This window comes from Thalassophryne amazonica, chromosome 9 (genome assembly GCF_902500255.1).
Source record: "Thalassophryne amazonica chromosome 9, fThaAma1.1, whole genome shotgun sequence".
In the NCBI taxonomy this organism is placed as follows: Eukaryota; Metazoa; Chordata; class Actinopteri; order Batrachoidiformes; family Batrachoididae; genus Thalassophryne; species Thalassophryne amazonica.
In genome coordinates, this window is record NC_047111.1 from 7,882,795 (window position 1) to 7,905,545 (window position 22,751).

The 22,751-nt window shown below is 43.5% G+C and overlaps 1 protein-coding gene across 1 annotated transcript in view; it reads left to right on the forward strand.

Moving 5' to 3' along the window:
• p2rx1 (purinergic receptor P2X, ligand-gated ion channel, 1) overlaps positions 1-22,751 on the forward strand; it is a 119,075-nt gene that overhangs the window by 90,296 nt on the left and 6,028 nt on the right. The window contains exons 5-8 of the mRNA XM_034177544.1: positions 9,936-10,023; positions 14,671-14,751; positions 17,606-17,747; positions 17,827-17,972. Coding sequence (XP_034033435.1) covers positions 9,936-10,023; positions 14,671-14,751; positions 17,606-17,747; positions 17,827-17,972 — 457 coding nt within the window. The remainder of the gene's footprint in view (positions 1-9,935; positions 10,024-14,670; positions 14,752-17,605; positions 17,748-17,826; positions 17,973-22,751) is intronic.

Consider the following 22,751-nt stretch of genomic DNA (forward strand, 5'->3'; position numbering starts at 1 on the left):
AATTACTCAGAATACGTATTTCATACTAATGTTGACTAGAAAGTGATACTACATCTGCATTAGGACGAGATAAAGGAAAAAAAATCTTCCTGCAGCAGTTCAACTGAACAGTCGGAAAATTACTACTATTCCACAATAATCATGTCATGTCCTTTTCAAAATCACCAGTTTCACATTCATCATCCCACTGGTCAGACAGAGTACGGTTCTCAGTAAACGCTCTGTGGGGCCCTGGCAGGGAAGCGCAAACCTCCTCCACCACCTTGAGCAGCATGCTGGAGGACCGAACTCCCTCCGACTCCACCAACCTCCATAACAGACGTGTGCAGTAGATGGCCCAGTTTGGTGCACCTCGCCTCCCTCAGGCGGGACCGCAGAGTGGCAGATGAAAACCCAGGAGAGCTAACAAAGTCATCGAAGAAAAGAGGCTTCTCAAACAGCCACAACCCAGATGTGCCTACATTGTCCCTGTGCACAGCGAGGACCTGCCATGTCTGGAGAACTGACTGGTAAAAAGCCGAGGTACACGTCCCGATGATGTCCTGCCTATGTAGGAGGAACAGATGTTTGTTATACCCAAGACCTGCCTCCAGTCCTTCCTCAGCAGTACACGCGCCGTATACTGTCAGCTCAATCCCAAGGTGTACAACAGTCTCTGAGCAGCTTGCAACCTGAATGTCGACACCCAAGCAGAAATGTGCACCAGCTGCTATCCTCCTTCATGAAGCGGCATGTACAACACGGGAGCTCTGATCCAGTGACGGCCTGACCAGAAAAAGTCCACCAGTAACTGCTGCAACTGCTCAATAAGGCCCCGTGGTGGAGGGAGGACAGACAGTTTGTGCCACAGCGCCGAAGCGACCAAGTTATTAGCAACCAGAACTCACCCCGTATAGGATATATGGGGCAGCAACCATTGCCATTTGGACAGTCTGGCACACACCTTCTCCATCAAGCCCACCCAATTCCTCTGACGATACCCAACCGTCCTCCGAAAAGCGCACGGAATTTTCAAACCCTCAACACCCACCGCAGACCATATGGCAGACAAGGAGCAGCCCCTTCCTGCACCTCCTCATCAGGACAGCCTCACTCTTCTCCCAGTTTACTCTCGCAGAGGTTCCCATCTCATAGAGCAGTAAACTGTCTAATAACCCATCAACGTCTGCCTGATTCGTGACAAAAACTGTAATGTCATCTGCATAAGCAGAGAGCACCAGGGGAGAAGACAGTTGAAAACCCAGCAAAACAAGACCAGACAGCTTGGCCCTAAATGCGACACAAGAGTGGCTCAATGGCTAAAGAGTATAGCTGACCTGAGATGGGGCAGCCCTGTCTTATACCCCCGTAATGAAGCCCCATTATACAACCCCAATTCCAATGAAGTTGGGATGTTGTGTAAAATGTAAATAAAAACAGAATAGAACAATTTGCAAATCCTCTTCAACCAATATTCAACTGAATACACCACAAAGACAAGATATTTAATGTTCAAACTGATAGATGTTTTTGTTTTTGTGCAAATATTTGCTCATTTTGAAATGGATGCCTGCAACACGTTTCAAAAAAGCTGGGACAGGGGCAACAAAAGACTGGGAAAGTTGATAAATGTTCAAAGAACACCTAATTGGAAACAGGTGAGTGTCATGATTGGGTATAAAAAGAGCATCCCCAAAAGGCTCAGCCGTTCACAAGCAAAGATTTGGCGAGGATCACCACTTTGTTCAATTGCAAGGAATTTAGAGATTCCATCATCTACAGTCCATAATATAATTAGAAGATTCAGAGAATCTGGAGAACTTTCTACATGTAAGCGGCAAGGCCAAAAACCAGCATTGAATGCCCGTGACCTTCAATCCCTCAGGCGGCACTGCATTAAAAACCGACATCATTGTGCAAAGGATCTTACCACGTGGGCTCAGGAACACTTCAGAAAACCATTGTCAGTTAACACAGTTCATCACTACATCTACAAGTGCAAGTTAAAACTCTACCATGCAAAGCGAAAGCCGTACATCAACAACATCCAGAAATGCCGCCGCCTTCTCTGGGCCCGAGCTCATTTGAAATGGACAGACGCAAAGTGGAAAAGTGTGCTGTGGTCTGATGAGTCCACATTTCAAATTGTTTTTGGAAATTATGGACGTCGTGTCCTCCAGACAAAAGAGAAAAAAAAACATCCGGATTGTTACCAGCACAAAGTTCAAAAGCCAGCATCTGTGATGGTATGAGGTTGTGTTAGTGCCCATGGCATGGGCAACTTATACATCTGTGATGGCCGCATCAATACTGAATGGTACATCCAGGTTTTGGAGCAACACATGCTGCCATCCAAGCAACGTCTTTTTCAGGGATGTCCCTGCTTATTTCAGCAAGACAATGCAAAGCCACATTCTGCACGTGTTACAACAGCGTGGCTTCATAGTAAAACAGTGCAGGTACTAGACTGGCCTGCCTGCAGTCCAGACCTGTCGCCCATTGAAAATGTGTGACGCATTATGAAGCACAAAATACGACAACAGAGACCCTGAACTGTTGAACAACTGAAGTTGTACATCAAGCAAGAATTCCACCTACAAAGCTTCAACAATTAGTGTCCTCAGTTCCCAAACACTTATTGAGTGTTGTTAGAAGGAAAGGTGATGTAACACAGTGGTAAACATATCACTGTCCCAACTTTTTTGAAACGTGTTGCAGGCATCCATTTCAAAATGAGCAAATATTTGCACAAAACCATTAAAGTTTATCAGTTTGAACATTAAATATCTTGTCTTTGTGGTGTATTCAACTGAATATAGGTTGAAGAGGATTTGCAAATCATTGTATTCAGTTTTTATTTACATTTTACACAACGTCCAAACTTCATTGGAATTGGGGTTATACCAACAAATGAAACCCCAATAAATGAAATAAATCCTTCACCAAAGCTAAACACCCTCAAAGTGGAAAACAAGAACTCGTGATGAACCCAGGTCCTGTTCAAGTGACACAAACCCGCAAACCAAATCCCCAGTATTGCACAAATCAAACAAATCTCTCATCAAAGAAGGTTGCCCATAATAGTCCTATCTGGCACACAATAGGACTGGTCCTTGTGAACAATGAAATCCAGGGCAACTTTTAACCTGTTCGCCAGTACCCTAGAAAAAGTTTATACTCTGCACAGAGAAGTGCAACCGGTCTCCAGTTCTGCAACAGGGTAAGATCAGTGTTGTATAAAGTACCGGAACATCACACTTAAGTAAAAGTACAGATACCCATTAAAAAAATGACTTTGGTAGAAGTTCAAATAACTGATTGAAATGCTACTCAAGTAAAAGTCTTAAAGTATCTAGTATTTATTGTACTTAAGTATGACAAGTAATGTACACCTAAATGTACTCAAGTATTCAAAGTAAAAGTTTAAGTAAATGTTAATAATCAAAAACGGACTGATTTATTTATTTATTTTTTATAAAAGTTTATCTAGGCTTGTAAATGACTGGTAGTATTATTCAAAATACTGAAAATTGTGCACATCACACAAAAACACTTCAGAAACAAGGTTTCAAAACCTAAACGAGGCTACTCACTAGGTGTTCACAGGAAACAGTTATTTATTTCTATATGTATTTATTTATTTTCATTGTTACATGGTTTTATCTTTTCTGTTATGTTTTGTTTCATTAGGTTCTTTTTGTCTCTTTCTCTAAAATTGTATTGTAACATTATTAGTCCATTATTATTGACTATTATTGTCTATTATGTAGACTATTGTTGTTGTTGCTATAATATATGAATAAAAATAAAATTAAAAAAAAATTACAATTTGACTCTTTTACGACAACGAACACAAATCAACACAAACGTGCTGATGCGAACAGCTTAATGCTAACTTTAACATTGAAAACGCCATAGACATGCTAATGTGTTAGCATCAGTCCCGTTTTTAAGTTATAAAATACATCTATCAACTGTTTCAGAAGACCATAACAGGTCGGTTTAACGTAAAAATATTAAATATTACTCACAGACATATGCTCTTTGGGGTTTTAGCGGGAAAAAATTAGGATAAAGCGAACTAAAATCCACGAATCATAGATCGAAGCACTGCTTCGACCTGTGAATCACTGCTTCGATTGGTTCAAGGTTCAAAGCAAAGCCGCGCTGCAGAAAAGTTGATTACAGACCCGCTGCAGGTCTGTAATCAATGTAGAGAATTGATCATTTTCCTGACAAACACCCCCGAAGTGCGCAACTGCAAAAAAGCCTACTGGACATGACTCAAGACAAATCGGCCTGACTTCATTGCAATCACTCGTAATCAGTGGTGTCTCTGGGTGAAAACACCACTTTTTTCGTGTGTGTGTGTGTGTGTTTTTTGTAACGAGTAACGGCATGGCGCATAGAAAATGTATCGGAGTAGAAGTATGCAATTAAGGTCGGAAATGTAGTGAGGTAAAAGTGAAAGTAAGCAGAATAAAAAAAAACTCAAGTAAAGTACAAAGTCTCTCAAAATGTACTTAAGTACAGTAGTGAAATATTTTTACTTCGTCACTATACAACACTGGGTAAGATCCCCTTTCTTAGGCAGGAGGGACAGAACAGCACAATGACAAGAAGTGACCAAGCAGCCGCAATGGTCTCCTGCAACACCTCCAGAAGATCAGCACAGAGAAAGCCCCAGAAGTGTACATAAAAATCCACTGGGAGTCCATCGATCCCTGCAGCTTTCCCAGATGCCATCTACTGTACCACCATTGTCAGTTCATCAAGCATGATGGGGGAGTCCAAGGCCTCTCACTCCAAGACCACCAGCCAGGAGAGATCTCTCAGAAGGTCAGCTGCACAGGCCCCGTCACAGTCCACAGCACTGTAGAGAGCCGAGTAGAAGTCCATAGCATGTCTCCGCATCTCCGCTGAATCACTCATCATCCGTCCGTCAGGAAGGTGAAGACAGGTCATCACCTACTGATGAGAGGTCCTCTTCTCCTGATTAAAGAAGAAGGAACTGGGTGCATCCATATCCTTGATGTTTGCAAAGCGAGCCCTCACCATCGCCCCTTTCACCCTCTCCTGTAACAGGGCATTCAGCTCTGCCCTCTTCCCCTGCAGCAGACCATGCTGGTCAGGAGGCCCAGCTGTATGTAGGTTGGCCTGAATGTCCATAATGTCCTTCTCAAGTGCTGCCATGGCTCCCGTGACCCTAGCTGTAGAATAGGAAGTGTACTGTTGACGCAAAACCCCAACCTGAGTTTTGCCGGCTTTCCACCACTGACTCACTGTCCCAAATGTCCCCTTCCTACCCCTCCAGAAACCCCAAAAAGATTCAAATAAATCACAAAATGTCCTGTCATGCAAAGTTTGGTGTTGAATTTCCAGTAAGTGTTGAACCTCTGAGTGTGTGAGTGGAATATTTCTGTGGTGATGAGATGATGATCTGAAAAACCAACTGGCTGAATGAAACTCCTGCATAATCTGTTCCTGAATGAGGGTGACATATAAATCCGGTCAAGCCTGGCTGCAGACACCAACCGATCTGAAACCCGAACCCACATGTACTGTCTGTCCTGTGGGTGTGTGACCCTCCATGTGTCCAACAAATCCACCTCATGTAAAAAGCCAGCCAGTGAGGAAGCCGACTGCAAATGTGGCTCCTCACCAACCCGATCCAGTGACATATCCACAGTGCAGTTGAAGTCACCCCCCAACACCAAACAGTTACCAGGATCCTGCTGCACTAAAATGTTCCTCACCTGTTTGAATAACCCCACCCACTCCGAGCCCTCATTGTGTGCGTAAATATTCGTAAACACCATGGTCAACCCCTCGACCTGAGCCCTGACCAACAGAACCCGACCCTGCACAATCTCAGTGGTGGATAAAACAGTGATGTTAAATCGAGGAGAAAAAACCCGCCACTCCAGCACTGATGTTGGAGCCATATGACTTTGATAAAACTGTTCCCTCCACCACCGAGCCCAGTCCACTTCATTATCTGCGTCAGAGTGTCTTCTGCAGGAACAACACATGTAACCCCTTTTGTTCAAAGAGCTCAAAGACCAAAGCCCTACACTGTCCCTACCACTGTTCATGTTCAAAGAGTCCACCTTCAGATGCTGCATGTGGACTGAGTGGAGAGAGAACAGACAGTAAGACAGATAGAGAAGATAGAACACCTGGTGAGACATGCTCATACTCTGTCTAGTGGATTTACGACCCCTGAGACCTCGTCCCCGCTTGGACAGAGATTCCTTCCCCAAAGCAGTGATGTGTTTCCTGAGTCTGTACCATTTCTTCTCATCCAGCAGGTCCAAGCCAACAAGCGTCTGCAACACTTTAACAGATTTAACAAATTTATCTGTGTCGCGAAAATAATCTGCAACTTCCACAGATTTACCAAATGAATCATCCAGGAAACTGTTGATGTCCTGCAGTGTGTACAGATTACTGCTCTGAGAGAAGGAACCGGTGGTGGACATGCTGGAGTCTGAATCATAATCCATGTTGTCATCATTAATACTTTGACTCAGTGGGGGTTCGGGGTCCGCAGGGCCCGGTGTCTCCCAGTCAACCCGTTCACCTTGTCCACCCTGACCAAGGACTCACCCACAGCAGAAACATCAGCGTCAACCGCAGAAGGAGAGACAGAACCATGAACTGGACTGATCTCAGAACTGTCAATCATCACAGCATCAGTCAACCCAGAATGTTCATTTGTCAGCTGATCAGCAGTTACACTGACAGCTTCAGGCTCAGAGACACCCTGCTGCGGAGAAACGGCCTCCTCCTGCAAACTGGACCCCTCCCCCGGACCAGACACCAACACTTGGTCCCCGAGCCCCGAGGCCGAAGGCCCCAGAACTGGACCCGGAGCCGCTGACACCTACGCCCCAGACACATCGCTTTTGTGTGGACACATGAGAGGTTTGTGACCAACATCCCCACATTCAAAACACTTCATACTTCCTGAACTGGCATAAACCACGTAAAAAGAGTCTTCATGTTTGACTCTGAAGGACACGTCCAGAGTCTGGGTCGGACAGTTCAGTAACATGAACACCTGACGACTGAAGGACTGAACGTGGCAAAGTTTCTCGCTCTTATAGCCCAGTCCAATCATCTTAAAACTGCTGGCAAACTTCCCGAAACTCTGGAGCTCCCGACTGACAGCCTTGTTTGAAACAAATGGAGGAACCCCAGAAATAATGATTTTAGTGGACGGAGTGTAGAGAGGAGAAACCTGCAGGTAAGAATCATTCAGATAAACCCCACTTTCAACAAGCTGAGCAGAGAAACGCTCCTCCTACAGAAAAACCAACACGGCTCTGTTCATCCTGGACAAAAATGTTAAATTTTCCTGGCTGACCTGTTTGCCCACAGCCAGGAGGACGTCCTCCACAGACACAGCCGGGTCAGGGACCACCCTGTGACAGAGCGAGAGGGCTGGCAGCGAGCCAGACGCCATCCGCTGCAAAAAAACACACAAAACCACACACAAACCAGTCAAAACAATAAAAAACAACCACAAACAACCCGAAAATCAACACAAACACTGAAAAGTAAAAACAAACACCACCTCATCTGAACTGCGTCACACTCTCACCTGCGACTCTCACACACGTCCAAACTCCCATCATGCACCAGAGAGAGAGAGAGAGAGAGAGAGAGAGAGAGAGAGAGAGAGAGAGAGAGAGAGAGAGAGAGAGAGTGTGTGAGAAAGTGTGTGTGAGTGAGAAGGAGACAGTGTGTGTGTGTGTGTGTGTGTGTGAGAGTGTGTGTGAGTGAGGAGAGAGAATGAGTGTGTGTGTGAGAGAGAAAGTGTGTGTGAGGGAAAGAGAGAGTGTATGTGTGAGAGAGAGAGGGAGAGAGGGAGAGAGAGAGAGAGTGCGTGTGAGAGAGAAAGAGAATGTGTGTGAGAGAGTGTGTGTGTGTGTGTGTGTGTGTGTGAGAGAGAGAGTGAGTGAAAGAGAGAGTGTTTGTGAGAGAGAGATTGTGTGTGTGTGAGAGAGTGAGAAGAGAGTGTGTGTGTATGAGAGAGAGAGTGTGTGTGAGTGAGTGAGAGAGAGCGAGAGTGTGTGTGTGAGCGAAAGAGAGAGAGTGTGTGTGTATGAGAGAGTGAATGAGTGAGTGAGAGAATGTGTGAGAGAGTGTGTGTATGAGTGAGACAGAAAGAGAATGTGTGTATGTGAGAGTGAGTGAAAGAGATAGAGAGAAGAGAGCATGTGTGTGTGTGAGAGAGAGAGAGAAAGAAAGAGAGTGTGTGTCTGTGTGTGAGAGAGAGAAGAGAGTGTGTGTGTGTGAGAGTGAGAGAGAAGAGAGCATGTGTGTGAGAGAAGAGAGAGTGTGTGTCTGTGTGAGAGAGAGAGAAGAATGTGTGTGAGAGAGAGAAGAGTGTGTGAGAGAGAGAGAAGAGTATGTGTGAGAGAGAGAAGAGCGAGAGTGTGTGTGTATGTGTGTTTGTGAGAAAGAGTGTGTGTGAGAGAAGACAAGGTGTGGGTCTGTGTGACAGAGAGAAGAGAGCGTGTGTGTGTGTGAGAGAGAGAGAGTGTGTGTGTGTATGAGAGAGAGAGTGAATGAGTGAGTGAGTGAGAGAATGTGTGAGAGTGTGTGTATGAGTGAGACAGAAAGAGAATGTGTGTATGTGAGAGAGTGAAAGAGATAGAGAGAAGAGAGCGTGCGTGTGTCTGTGTGTGTGAGAGAGAAGAGAAGACAGCATGTGTGTGAGAGAGGAGAGAGTGTGTGTCTGTGTGAGAGAGAGAGTGTGTGTGAGAGAGAGAAGAGTGTGTGTGTGAGAGAGAGAAGAGTGTGTGTGAGAGAGAGAAGAGCGAGAGTGTGTGTGTATGTGTGTTTGTGAGAAAGAGTGTGTGTGAGAGAAGACAAGGTGTGGGTCTGTGTGACAGAGAGAGAGAGAGAGAGACAGAGAGAGAGAGAGAGAGAGAGAGAGAGAGAGAGAGAGAGAGAGAGAGAGTGTGTGAGAGGGACTTGGCTTCATTTGTAAGAAGTGAGGCTGGGAGCTGGTTTTAGTTGGCATCGTGCTGCTTCTTTTCCACCGACCAAACTTCGAGCCTCCTCCATGAGCGCAACCACTGTGCGGCAGTTTGCGGTTGCTCATTTTTCCAAGGTTCCCAAAAGCAGCAGCACTTTGAAGGGTGATCCAAGCCATTACATTTGGAGATACTGATTGGCCAAATATTTATTATTTTTCCTTAGCAACCAACACAATTGGTCATTTCACTGCACTTCAAGGGGCTCAATGAGTGAGCACCCAAGAAGTGAAATGATACGTTCTGTCAGTGGAAATGCACTGTTGAATGACAGTCAGTTGGTGAAAATGTTGTTTTAATAATTCAGATTACATGTAGGCACATACTATTAAGTAAAACTAACTGACATTGATAATACTTTTTAAAAATATATATATATTTTATAATTTTCCCCCTCCACATCTGTGAGGGCAGCGCCCAAGCGCCCCCTATGAGCCAGCCACCACTTGTTCATTTTTTGTATCTGCTTACTCCAATTAAGGGTCACGTGGGGGAGGGGGGCTATCCCAGCAGTCATAGGGTGTAAGGTGGGGTTCACTGTGGACAGGACCCAGTCTGTCGCAGGGTCACATATAGACAAGCAAACACATTCACACCCGCACACACACCTGTGGACAATTTAAAGTTTCCAATCCACTTAACCTGCGTGTCTTTGGATGTGGGAGGAATCCACCCCGCGGGAATCCACGCAGACACGGGGAGAACACGCAAACTCCACACAGAAAGGGTGAGAAGCAATCTAACAACCTTCTTGCTGTGAGGCCCACTTCAGATCCACTGATGCTAATGAAAGAATAAAAACACAGAAGCAGACGCTGTTGAACGTGCACGGCTCATATCCTCTTTTATTTCCTTTTTCTGAAAACACTGTTCTGAAGTTTAATGAATCTACTGTGTTTCTGTTTCAAGGACACATGACTGGAGTCTGTGTGAATGAGACTAAGACTTGTGAGATTTTGGCCTGGTGCCCCGTAGAGGATGACCGCAATATACCAAGGTATGTAAACAGACACACAAACAAACACACACCCTGCACACTAACACACACACACACACACACACACACACACACACACACACACACACACACACACACACACACACACACACACACACACACACACACACACACACACACACAAAAGGCGCAGATGCAAAAGACCCAATAAGAATGAAGAAAACTACAACTTCACCCAAGTCCAGAAGTTAAACAGAAATTGAAGCTTGTCAAGACGAGAAAAGGTCTGAGGAAGCAATGGACGAAAGGAGCAAGTGAGGGGAAGGAGGGACTCAACTTCCTGCAAACGGGCCTGAAACAACTACAGAGTAGGAAACCTCAGAATTTGGTGTGAGAAGCAGGAGAAGGTAAGAGCATCCTTCTAAAAAAGATCCATTCAGATTTGTGAAAGTGCTCTTTACAAAGGAAACGAGTGGATCTCTCCAAGTGTCAACCAGTGAGCTTGAAGGTCACTTGAAAACAATTTACCCCAACAACCAGAGACAGGAACAAAGGGCCATACCTCCTGACTTACTACACAGAAGTCAACCAGGACATCAGTGTGATGACAGGCCTCCAACAGGGAGTGAAGTCAAGAAACCTGTGAGGAAGGCACCAGGTCCAGGGCCAAATGGATTTCCTTCCTGGCTGTATAAAAAATGGTGTCCTGAAACATCTATGAAGGCTAATGATGGTTGTGTGGAAGAAGAGAAACAACCCAAAATCATTGTAAAGAGCGGGTGGACTGTTAATCCCTAAAGAAAAGAATGCAACAAGTATTGATCATTCACTCATTCATTCATTTTCTCTTCCCATTCATTCCAATCAAGTGTCATGGGGGAGCCGCACCCTATCCCAGCAGTCACTGGGTGAGAGGCGAGTACACCCTGGACAGGCCACCACTAGTCTATTCCAGGGCAAGTATCGATCAAGTCCCACCATCACAAAACTGGCCAAGAACTATTTTGAAAACCTGTAGTTTTGTCTCTCGACATCACAGTAAACCACATTTGGACACTCTCTGGAAATTGGATTATTGGCAGTATGGCAATGATCACCAAAGGATGTAACTGGTGATAGGAGAACACCCACAATCTGGACAACTACCTCCCACTGTGACAACAACCATTTCATGTAGAAAGTGCATCTTGGAAAAACTACATTCCAACATAACATGGCCATGGAAGACGTTTAAACCCAGTATAGTATGCACCAGGATTATCTCCATCATCAAAGGACTGCCCAAAGATCAGTGTTATGTGTTATGGTTCATGTTTCTGGTGTTTAATTCTGAACTTTGGATTTCTGCCTCACATTGTCGTCCACGTACTAGGCTTCCCAGGACACGGCTCAAGACCATTGTTGATAGGGCCTTCTCAGCCTTCTCGTCTATGGAATGCCCTCCCAGACCATCTCAGGGCTCCACAGACGGTGGATGCTTTTAAAAAAGGACTCAAAACCTACCTTTTTACTCTGGCTTTTAGCTAAATAATTGCTACTGTTTTATCGCTCTTATTTTGATTTTATTGCTACTGTTTTATTGTTTTTACATTGATTTATAGTCTTTTGTGTTCTTCTGTTTTATACTGTAGCACTTTGGGATTTGGTGTCAAATGTAAAGTGCATTATAAATAAAATTTATTATTATTATTATTATTGTGCTTTCTGGTTTGTTTCTTCTGTGTTAGTTAGTCATTCTACTTTTTTATGACATACTATGTTCTGCACTTGTTTCAGTGACTTTATTTCGTGTCCATTCCTGTTTCTGGTTCCATGTGGACCCTGGCTTCCATGTTAATTGTTTCACCCATTAATATAATCATCACTTTTCCTTTACTTCAGTACCAGAATATCTTGCTATTACCCTACTTTCTCAGGTTGTCTTCATGTGTTTGTTCTACAGTTGCCAACCTATGCTACCTTTACAAGTGTCCTGAGTTCCACTTGCCATTTATTGATCTATCACTCTGGTGTGTTTGGATTCTGACCCTCTGATGGATTACTGGATTACCTGGATTACTCACTTGCTGCTTCCCTCATGGACATTGTTTGCTGTTGACAAAATTTTCTGTGCACTGACCCATCACTTGTGTTCATGATGATCCTATCTGCCTGTTCCCACCCGGGCACTTCTGTTGAAAATACTTTCACTGCTGTATGGTAGAGCCTGAAGGATGTAGACCAGGGTAAGGAGCTAAAAGAAGAAACCAACAAAGGCCTTCTTAATTTAGGAAAGACCCTACTTCCAGGGAAGTTGAAACTTTGGTGTTTGCATTTTGGATTACTCCACTGTCTGATGTTGCCTCTGATGTTCTATGAAGTTCTTTTTTACCAAAGTTGAGAAGCTGGAGAGGAGAGTCTGAGTCAGTACATACCTCAAGAAATGTGTTTTAACTCCCACAATGCCTCAGTAATATTGATTAGTATGGGAAAGGACCGTAGGAACTATCTATTAGCAGCCTTACTGACAGAGGTGTCAAGTAACGAAGTACAAATACTTCGTTACTGTACTTAAGTACACTTTTTTAGGTATCTATACTTTACTCCATTACTTATTTTTCTGCCTACTTCTGACTTCTACTCATTACATTTTCACACAAGTATCTGTACTTTCTATTCCTTACATTTTTAAAACAGCCTCGTTACTCTTGGCTTCAGTTTAATGTTTATATATATATTTCACGTCATGTGCGCCTGTAATCAACTTTTCTGCAGCGCGGCTTTGCTTTGAACTGTGAACCAATCGAAGCAGTGGTTCGCAGATTGAAGCAATGCTTCGACCTATTGCTTCGTTTATTCTTTCTTTCTTTCACTTAATTTCCCCCGCTAAAACCATAAAGAGCATACTTCTGTGAGTATTATTTACCTTTTCTATGTTAAACCGACCTGTTATGGTCTTCTGAAACAGCTGATAGATGTATTTTATAACTTAAAAACGGGAGCGATGCTAACGCGTTAGCATGTCTATGGCATTTTCAATGTTAAAACTTAGCATTAAGCAATTGCAGCTGTCATCACGTTCGGGTGTATTTGTTTTCACATTGTAATATTTCTTAAATTTATTTTTGTTTATATATTAATAATCTAATGATTATTATATACAGTTTTAGAGGAAGAGGCAAAAAGAACCTGAATAGAAACACAACAGAAAATATAAAAGCAACTAACAATGAACATACATAAATAAATAAATACATACATAAATAAATAAGTGTTTCCTAGTGACTCTCACACCTCCACTTCATCCCTGTCTTATTTAATGACAGTTTGTTACCAAACCATATTTTCTATTTGTTAATTTCTTCAGTGATTTCCTCCAGAACTATCTGCCAAACTAGAAAACTGCTGCATCCTAGTAAGAGCAGAATACTACTGGAATGAATTTGAATAAGGAAAGTTGTGTTTTTTTTTTGTTTGTTTGTTTTTGTTTTTCCTTCACTAATGGATGCTGCACTCACTGCAGTTTATCGTCTGGAATAGTCCCAGATTGCATGTCAGAGCTTCTAGAATTGAAACATTTGCGTGCAGGTGGTGTTGGGGGGTAATTTGGGGTTTTAGGTCTTGGGCAACATGTAGAACGAATCAGTTTTTAAATTAAGCTTTCAATTCATATAGTGGCATCTACCCCCCCCCCCCCCCCTTTTTTTTAAGGTTACTTTATACTTTTATACTTTAAGTAGGTTTTGGAGCACATACTTTTTCACTTTTACTTGAGTAAAGAGGTCAAGTTGATACTTCAACTTTTACCAGAGTGTTTTTTAAACTGCAGTATCTATACTTCTACTTAAGTAACAAATGTGTGTACTTTTGACACCACTGCTTACTGAGGAATACAAATTTGCCAGAATGAGGCTGCAGATAATTCTGTTAGGAACTTAGGACACCACACTAGAGAAGGCAGCATGAAGATTGTCAGGAGGGTCTGTTTGCAGCAGGCAAAATCTGCCTCCAGGCATAGAGATATATACTGTGGTCCAAGTACAGCATGGAAGAGATGGTTCTGGACTCAGCACACCTGACCCTCTTGGTACAGAATAACACTTGCAGACAACAGAGGACTTGTGATAAAGGAAAGAGCAGGAGGAGATGGATAGAAAATTGGCAAAACAGGAGCAGTGGACAAGATGGGAAAACCTTGAACACCATAAGATAAACTGGAAGAATAAGTGGCAAATGGATGGTGAAAGATTCAGCTTCATCATCTGAGCCATTTATGATGCTCTTCCCAGTCCGAAGGACTTGATCCAGTGGCTTGGGAAAGACCTGACCTCCTTGCCGAACACCATTTGGCAAGGAGGTCACTGGCACTGATTTTACAAGGTGTAAGATCAGTCTCATCCAAGGAAGCTACACCTGGAGGCATAATCGGGTACTCTGCCAACTTGCACTCGTGCTGGAAGAAAAGAGGACTAGCAAACTGTGGCACCTCTCTGATATCCCCTTGCTTCTCAAAACCGTGGCTTTATTATTATCTGCAGGAAAGGTACCAAAGAGTTTGATTGTGGGAAAATAGTGCCTCCAAGTTGGAGGTTTTCTAGCCCCTGGAAAATGTTTTGAAATAGTAATAATTCTCATGTGCATTTGAACAAAAGTGAAGGAATGTTGGTTTAACATCTCCTAACTGATCTCTGTTCTCTTTGCATCCAGACCTGCTCTGTTGTTGTCAGCTGAGAACTACACGCTGTTCATCAAAAACTCCATAACCTTCCCTCTGTTCGGTGTCACCAGGTGATGCATCACATTTGTGCCCAAACATTTGACAAAAATGTGATGAATTCAGGTGCAAAGTTGGTTTTGATGAGCTGGCTCAGGATTATTGGGGTTGGAAAACACAAACAGTTTTAAATCTAGTTTTCATATTTAAATGTTGGAGAATCACGTTCATCTTCCTCAGTGTCATGGATGTCTGTAGCAGTCTTTTATGGCGTGCCGTTGTCAGCATGTTGCCATTTAAAGAAAGAGACAAAAAGATTGTTACTCTGTGTGCATGAGGGATTTTGGCTGTAAGCTGTACCTGTTTTTAAGGGTGCTTTCATACCTCCTCCATGGGGAACATTTCATTTTTATTTTTTGTTAATAATGACTGCTTAAGAGTAGCATTTTGTTGATTGATATTTTTGTACAATCAAAATTAGCTCTGCATCACAACTTCCATAATTCCAAATCTATATACATAAAGGGCTACGTCTGTCTGCCTGTCTGTCCAGGATAAACTGCCAAACTATAATATGTAGCCCTAAAAACTATGTATATTCTGAATCCTCATGACATGGGGAACAAACTGGTACCATTTTTTAAAAAGCTGAACTGAAAATTACCCCCAAAATAGCCGGTTGTGGGTATGACCAGGCAGATTCAAATTTCTAGCCCTGTATATGTGTTGGCCATCTCTGTTTATTTAATCCCTTTCTACAGCACACTCAACACAGCACAGCCACAGCACACTCAGCAAAACAACAACATGCTTATGCTGAGGCTGTGGGTATGACCAGACAGATTCAAATTTCCAGCCCTGTATATGTGTTGGCCATCTCTGTTTATTTAATCCCTTCCTTCAGCTACTTTATGTTCTCAACTGTTAAGGGCCCTGTCCCACTGGCGTTTAGGAGGATTTGTGTATGGATTGCGCACAAAATTGGCTCATATTTGCTTAACATCTGCAAAATGCATGAAACATGCTTGTATGAGTCAGCTGACACCCGCTCACATCCGCAATTATCTGCAGAGGCACGTTTTTCCGTTACCAGGATTTTTGAGCTGCACAAAATTTTGGCTGCAGATGACATCCGCCTTACATACTCAATACATACTCAATACATACTCAATACATACTCAATATTTTGCGTGCCCATCATGTCCACATCACGGACTAAAATAAATTGTAGCGACTGCATACAGACTGGCCACGAATAAAGCATTTTTATTACATCTGCTTTGCATCTGATTTGCGGCGCAGATGCGCTGTGTTCACAGCTGGACGCCGTTCTTTGTTCTACTGGCTGCCACGTTCTCTGCGCTGGACGCTGCGTATATAAAATAATTATTTCGTGGCAGATTAATCATTTTTTTGTGCAAATTGGCTGTTGAAAACAGCTCTAATCACCTTCTGAATCACAGAGGAAGACAGGGCCCTAAGCACCTGACTGTCCTGCACAACCCACTTTGCTTTCCTGTCTGAATAAATTAATTTTATGTTTGTAAAATTGCAGTGTAAAAACAGTGAAATACACCACTACCTCAATTTTGATTCATTGATATTTACATTTACTGTTACCTACCTTCTGTGTGTAATTTTGTTATGAATTTGATTGCAAAAAAAAGTCTGCATGAAGGACTTCAAATGTGTTTATCTTTTAGCCAAGTATTTCCACTTAGTTTGGGGAGTCCACCTCTTATAGTTCTGCTGCACAAACTTTAGCCCATTAACTATTATATTTATAAGACATCAGCATTACAAAAACAAATGTTGGGCAATTGTTATGATTAAAATGATTGGCATTTGACTACCCGGGCAGCGCTGCGTACCCCAGCTAGTTCCATATAATAGACAGACAGACAGACAGACAGATATCAACAATCTTGAAATAGATACCGTAAAACAATGAAAACCTAAATCTAAATACATTTAGGAGAAAGAGTGTGAAGCAAAAATGTGAGATAAAATTATCTTTTGCAGCTACCTTTAGAAAAATTGCAGCTACCTTTAAAAAAAATGATATTTTAATTGTATTCATTCAGTTTCTATTATCTTGAGTGTTTGCAAAGTGAAGATAGCAGGGGATTGTTTTCACTTGTGTGTGTATTTGTGGACAAGATAACTCAGAAATGGCTGGACAGATTTTCTTCAATTTTGGTGCGAATATTACTTGACTTCAGACTTCAGACAACTTTATTGATCCCAAAAAAGGCCAAAAAAGTACTTGGATATATATCAAGAGGTGAATGGATTTTTTTTTTTTTTAATTGCTAGAAGTTTAAAGTTAAGATAAGTAAATCGTGGTCCAGAAACACCTATGATTTATTTATTTATTTATTTTTGTATATCTTAACAACTGAGAATCCTATATAGAGGGATGATGGAAAACAAATATTGATCAGTGAAGTATTTGTGTTTGATTGGTATGAATAACTTCATAATGAAATCATATGTTGAACTCAGACGCAGTCAAAATACCATTACCGAGGTACACTACCAGTCAAAGCGTTGGACACAGTTCCCCATTCAATTGAATTGTAGTGTATATTTACTTGTACATTTATATTGTGGTGTGTAGAGTGCTTTCCTTTTATTTTATTACTTATTTTAGTTTTCCACAATTCATTATTTTTCTGTTTGTTGTCTCTGTAGGTTTACGCTTTTGTTTAATATGCAACTTTTACTGTTTTATTCAAGATGGTATGGTATATTGCCATTAGTATTAGAACAGTTTTAAATCAGTGTAAATCATTTTGTAAGTTAAATTAGAGATAATGATAAAGTGAGTGCTTAGTAATTAAACATTGTAATGTTCAGTTAACTGCTTCAGTATGAAAAGTCAAACTGAGGTTCAGTCTAACTCCATGAAGCCTTGCGTGTTTTCAGGAGTAACCTTGTGGAGGGGGTCGATCAGTCCTACATCCGTCACTGCTTATTTCATCCAGAACATTCTCCGCTGTGTCCCATATTCAGACTGGGCGACATTGTCAAACTGTCGGGCTTCAATTTCGACACACTAGCTGAACTGGTGAGCAGCCCTCACACTCCGCACACTCACAGCAGCTCCCGGTTTATACTCTGAATATTTAGTGCTCGTGTTCTGACAGGGAGGGGCCATCAGCATTGTGATTGACTGGACATGTAACCTGGATGTGCACATCAAACACTGCAAGCCAAAGTACAATTTCCACGGCCTGTATGGTAATCCCAGCGAGACAGACGGAGCCAGGGCCTCTGTGGGCTACAACTTCAGGTATTTCACAGATTTCGGTTAGTGAGCAGGAAGCTTACTGCAGTCAGCGTACATACTGACATAAAGACTGCTTTTGGTCTTTTACAGCTTACTTAGCAGAGATCTCCTATTCTCTGCTTTAAAGGGGTCATACAGTGCCTAACTTTTACATTTTTATATCACTGGGGTTTCATGCTATTCATTCTTAAAGTCGCAGAATTTTACAATGGTGCATGCAACAATTCTGAACCTATAAGTAAACTTTAGGGCTGAAACACCTTGTTGTAGACTTATATGACATATGTTACAGATGTTCAAACCTTCTACTTAAGGCTAATTTTTGCTCCACTAACCTATGTAAATTAATTCATGACTTTCAAACAGTGTAAGCGCCGCTGTCCACATACTGCCGTATGTCCTTTAAGTTGGCAAGAATGTTCTGAAAAACATCCACTAGGGGGCATTGCAGATCCTCTTGAAGGTTTCTGACTTTTTGAACAGATATTTGTATTGTTTATGGAACCAAAATGAATGTGTAGTTCCCAATCTGTTGAGGAAACATAGCAAAATGAAAGACAAGAAATAATAATAATAATTTATGTGCCGTAGACTCTTGTTTTATTTGAATGATAAGAAATTGCAACGCTAACAAAAGTGCTAACTCCACTGATGTAGCCGTGTCATTTAATATCAGCACTTTCCAATCTGTTGAGGAAAAACAGTAAAATGAAATACAGAAAACGAATGAAAGGTGCTGAGTTCTTTCTGAAGTCCACAAGCATCTCCACTGTCTTGGAGGCTGTTATGGCTGCACCAAGTCACCAGTCGGCCAATCTCTGATCTGTAGCTGGACTCCTCTCCCCCAGCAATTAGTCTGGGATGACAGTCCGGGAATCAACTCCATGCACTGCCTCCTATCTGTCAGGAAGTCAGTGAGCCGTCTGCAGGTGGAGTCAGGCACGTTTAGCTGAGAGAGCTTGTCCTGCAGCGGAGCCACGATGACGGCATTGAAGGTTGAGCTGAAGTCCACAAATATGATCCTGGAATAGGTTCCTGGGGACTCTAGGTGCTGAAGTTAACTGCACTGTCTACAGACCTGTTGGCTGTAGATACAAATAAAAGGGTCACGATACTAAAATGCTGTGGAGCCAGAAGTCAACTCCCATGAAAAATCTTCCGTGAAGACTGATCACGGGAGATTTTTCTCAGCTTATTATTTAGCAGCTGTTCTCTCCATGTAACATGGAGGTGTGCGAGGAAGGGCATCTGGAAGGCCATTTGCTGTGGTGACCCTGAGTGCAAACAAGGGAGCAGCTGAAGGGACTTACTATTACATAGCAGCTGTAATTCTGCACCACTTTGAAAGCTTTTAACTTCACATTTTGACTAACAGAAAAATAAACATTAAATAAATAATTAAATAAATACACAAATAAATAAATGAATACAGTTTGTAAGATTCCTCTCTGGTGATAAATATTTGTAGCCGTGGCGCTGTTGTGCAGCCTTGGTGTCTGCTCTGCTCCCCCTCCCTTTGTGTTTCCAGGCAGCTATGTCACAGAGCTGATTGGCTCACGAATTTGTGCAATATTTCATTCCTCTGTTCACACAAAAAATTTTAGGTCCGAACCTTGCTTTCTGGTTTAACCGTAACAAGAGTTTCTGGCCACAATATGGACCCAAAGGGAGCAGACCCAGTCTGCAAAGACCTCAGCTCGCAGGGAACCTTATTAGGACAGCAGCAACAGCAACTCCAGACACTCTCTGAACAACAGCACGCACTTTCCGCCCAGGTATCGCAATTACTTATCTTCTCTCAGTGTTCAGTTGTCTCATTTGTTCAGTTGTAGCCTGGCTGCACCCACTTCACCATCCTCTCTGTCCCCATCCTTGTCCACCTGCACCAGCACCTGTTCATCATTCTCATGAGCCTATTATTTGTCATCCCAAACCATATTCAGGGTCTGTAGAAACGTGCACTGCTTGTCTGTTACAATGCTCGCTAGTGTCCTCTCAGAAACCATCCTAGTATATCACCGATCAACATAATAATGCATACCTGATCAGTTTACTCCAGGCCGAGGCTACAGCCTTGTAGGGGCAGCAGTCACCTGTCCTGGCTTCATATACCATCTTTATCCAAGAATTCTGGATGGTCTTTGATCATCCGATGTGGGGGCAGGCGATCTCCAAAAGATTGTCACTACGTCAGGAGAACCGCAGTGTGGCTACATATTCAGTCGAGTTCCAGGTACTCACCATGGAGTCCGGCTGGAATGCTGCTGCACTGCAGAGGATCTTTGTTAATGGGTTATCTGAAATGCTTAAGGATGAACTGGGGATCCTGGACGAACCGGAGCCATTAGATAAACTCATATCACTTGCAATAAGAATTGACAAGGTTGAGGGAAAGATGGCGGGAGAGATGCCAGAGGGCTGAATGCGTGTCTTCCCTTCAGATCCCTCTGTGACTAGGTCCTGCACCTTCTTCCTCGCACTCCACTAGCAATGCATTCCCAGCACCAATGGCGCCCCCTGCCAAGGAGCCCATGCACCTCAGCAGGGCTCGATTGACATCAAAAGAATGCAAAGGTAAGTTAGAAGCCAGGGAGTGCATCTGTTGTAGTGCCTGGGGGCACATTCTTCGTGATTGCCCAGTTCAGCCAAAAACCAATGCTCACTAATAAATCCTGGTTTTACCAGGTGACCGCACTCTGCGCACTTAGATCCTGGCAACTTTATTGTTTAAGAATCAGTCCTTGCAGCTGCAAGCGCTTGTTAACTCCGGAGCCGACGCTAATTTTTTAGATCAGAGTGTAATCACTCAAGCCCGCATCCAGGTCGTGGCACTCTGCACTTCTATCATGTTGAACGCACTTGATAGCATACAGCTCCCCTCCATAAGGCACCAAATCATTCCTGTCACCTTGGTGGTGTCTGGTAATCACCACGAGTCTATTCATTTTTTTGTTTACTCCTCTCCATCACTGGTGTTGGGACACCCTTGGCTTTCCCCTCACAATCTGGATATGAATTGGCCAGCCTGGGATTTGAACCAAAGATCCTCTGGTCTCAAGCCCAAAGCTTGACCATTAGACCATCACCTCATCAAGAACATCAACAATTCCAAGTTCACCTGTAATCCTGGTACTCAGAGAACCCTCCATCTGCATCAACAACACTTCTGGTGGCCCTCAATCCAGGCAGATGTGTGGGACTACGTAAAGCCTCGCACCATCTGTGCCAGCGGTAAGACCTCTCATCAGCCACTGCCTGGACTCCTCCATCTACTGCCCACTCCTGGTCGTCCCTGGTAGCATATCTGCCTGAATTTCATCACTGGACTCCCCACCTCCAAGTGCATGAATACCACCCTCACTATAGTGGATAGATTCTGCAAGGCAGCACACTTTGTGGCCCTGGCCAAGATATCATCTGCCCAGGAGACCACTGACCTCCTAGTCCACCATGTGTTTCGGCTGCATGGCATCCCATTGGACATCATGTCGGACCGAAGACCCCAGTTCACATTACAAGTCTGGAGTAAGTTCTGCTCAGCACTCGGTCACTCTCTCATCAGGATTTCATTCCCAGACCAACGGCTAGGCAGAAAAAGCTAATCAGGAACTGAAGCCCACCCTCCGGTGTGTTACGTCCTTACATCCATCTTCTTGGACCAATCAGCTGCTGTGGGTGGAATGTGCTCACAACTCACAGATGAGCTCAGCAATTGGACTCTCACCATTTGAATGCTTGTTGGGTTATCAACCTCTTCTGTTCGCAGGTCAGGAATCAGATCTTTCAGTACCTTCTGTTCAGGTCCACCTGTGGCTGTGTCGCGAGTGTGGAGGAATGCCCATTCCGATCTGCACTGGATGAGGGACCGGACAGTACACTATGCAGACCGGCATCGGACCCCAGCTCCCCAATACCATCCCGATGGCCAAGGATGTTCCAGTCAAGGCAGAAGCAAGGAAATTGGTGCAGAGGTATCTCAGGCCCTTAGTGGCTGACCGAGTCATCAACCCCACTACGGTCAGACTTCATCTGCCTCGCTCGCTTTCTCATTGGATGTGTCTCAGCTGAAGCCATTCCACACCAGCACTCTGTACCCTCCTGCCGATCCCCCTCCTCCCGCCTGGCTCATGGATGGCCATCCAGCATGGACTGTGCACTGGATTTTGGATATGCAGTCCCGTGGTTCCCATTATCTGGTAGATTGGGAGGATTATGGACCTGAGAAGTTCTCTTGGGTGTTGCAGGGCCTCATTCTGGACCCATCCCTTCCTTTCTATTGGGCCCAACCAGGCAGGCGTAGTAGGTCACCTGGGGGCTCCCATTGGGGGTGGGGGGTACTATTGTGCTGCCTTGGTGTCTGCTCTGTTCCCCTGTGTTCTGTGTTACCTGGTAGCTGCATCACAGAGCTGATTGTCTCACCTGATTGCAATCAACAGCACCTGTTATAAACCCCACTCCTGCCTCTCCACAGTCACCAGAAACTCAGCTGTGCCTGCATGGTACCTGGCCTGAGTTTTTTCCTCTGTGAATGACTCCTTAGATTTTTCATTGTGACTCCATTTTTTCCTGTGTTTTTGATGACTCTTTTTCTTATGACTTCAGTATTCCAACCACATGTCAGCTGTGTCGCAGCTGTCTGGTCCAGGTTTTACCCACCATCTGGTCCAGGAGCTCAGTTCGTCAGTCAGTCTTGTCAAGTCAGCGTCTCCCTGCTCTGGTGTCTCCTTCTATGAATTTGTGCAATATTCAATTTGTCTGTTCACACAATGAATTATTTGGCTT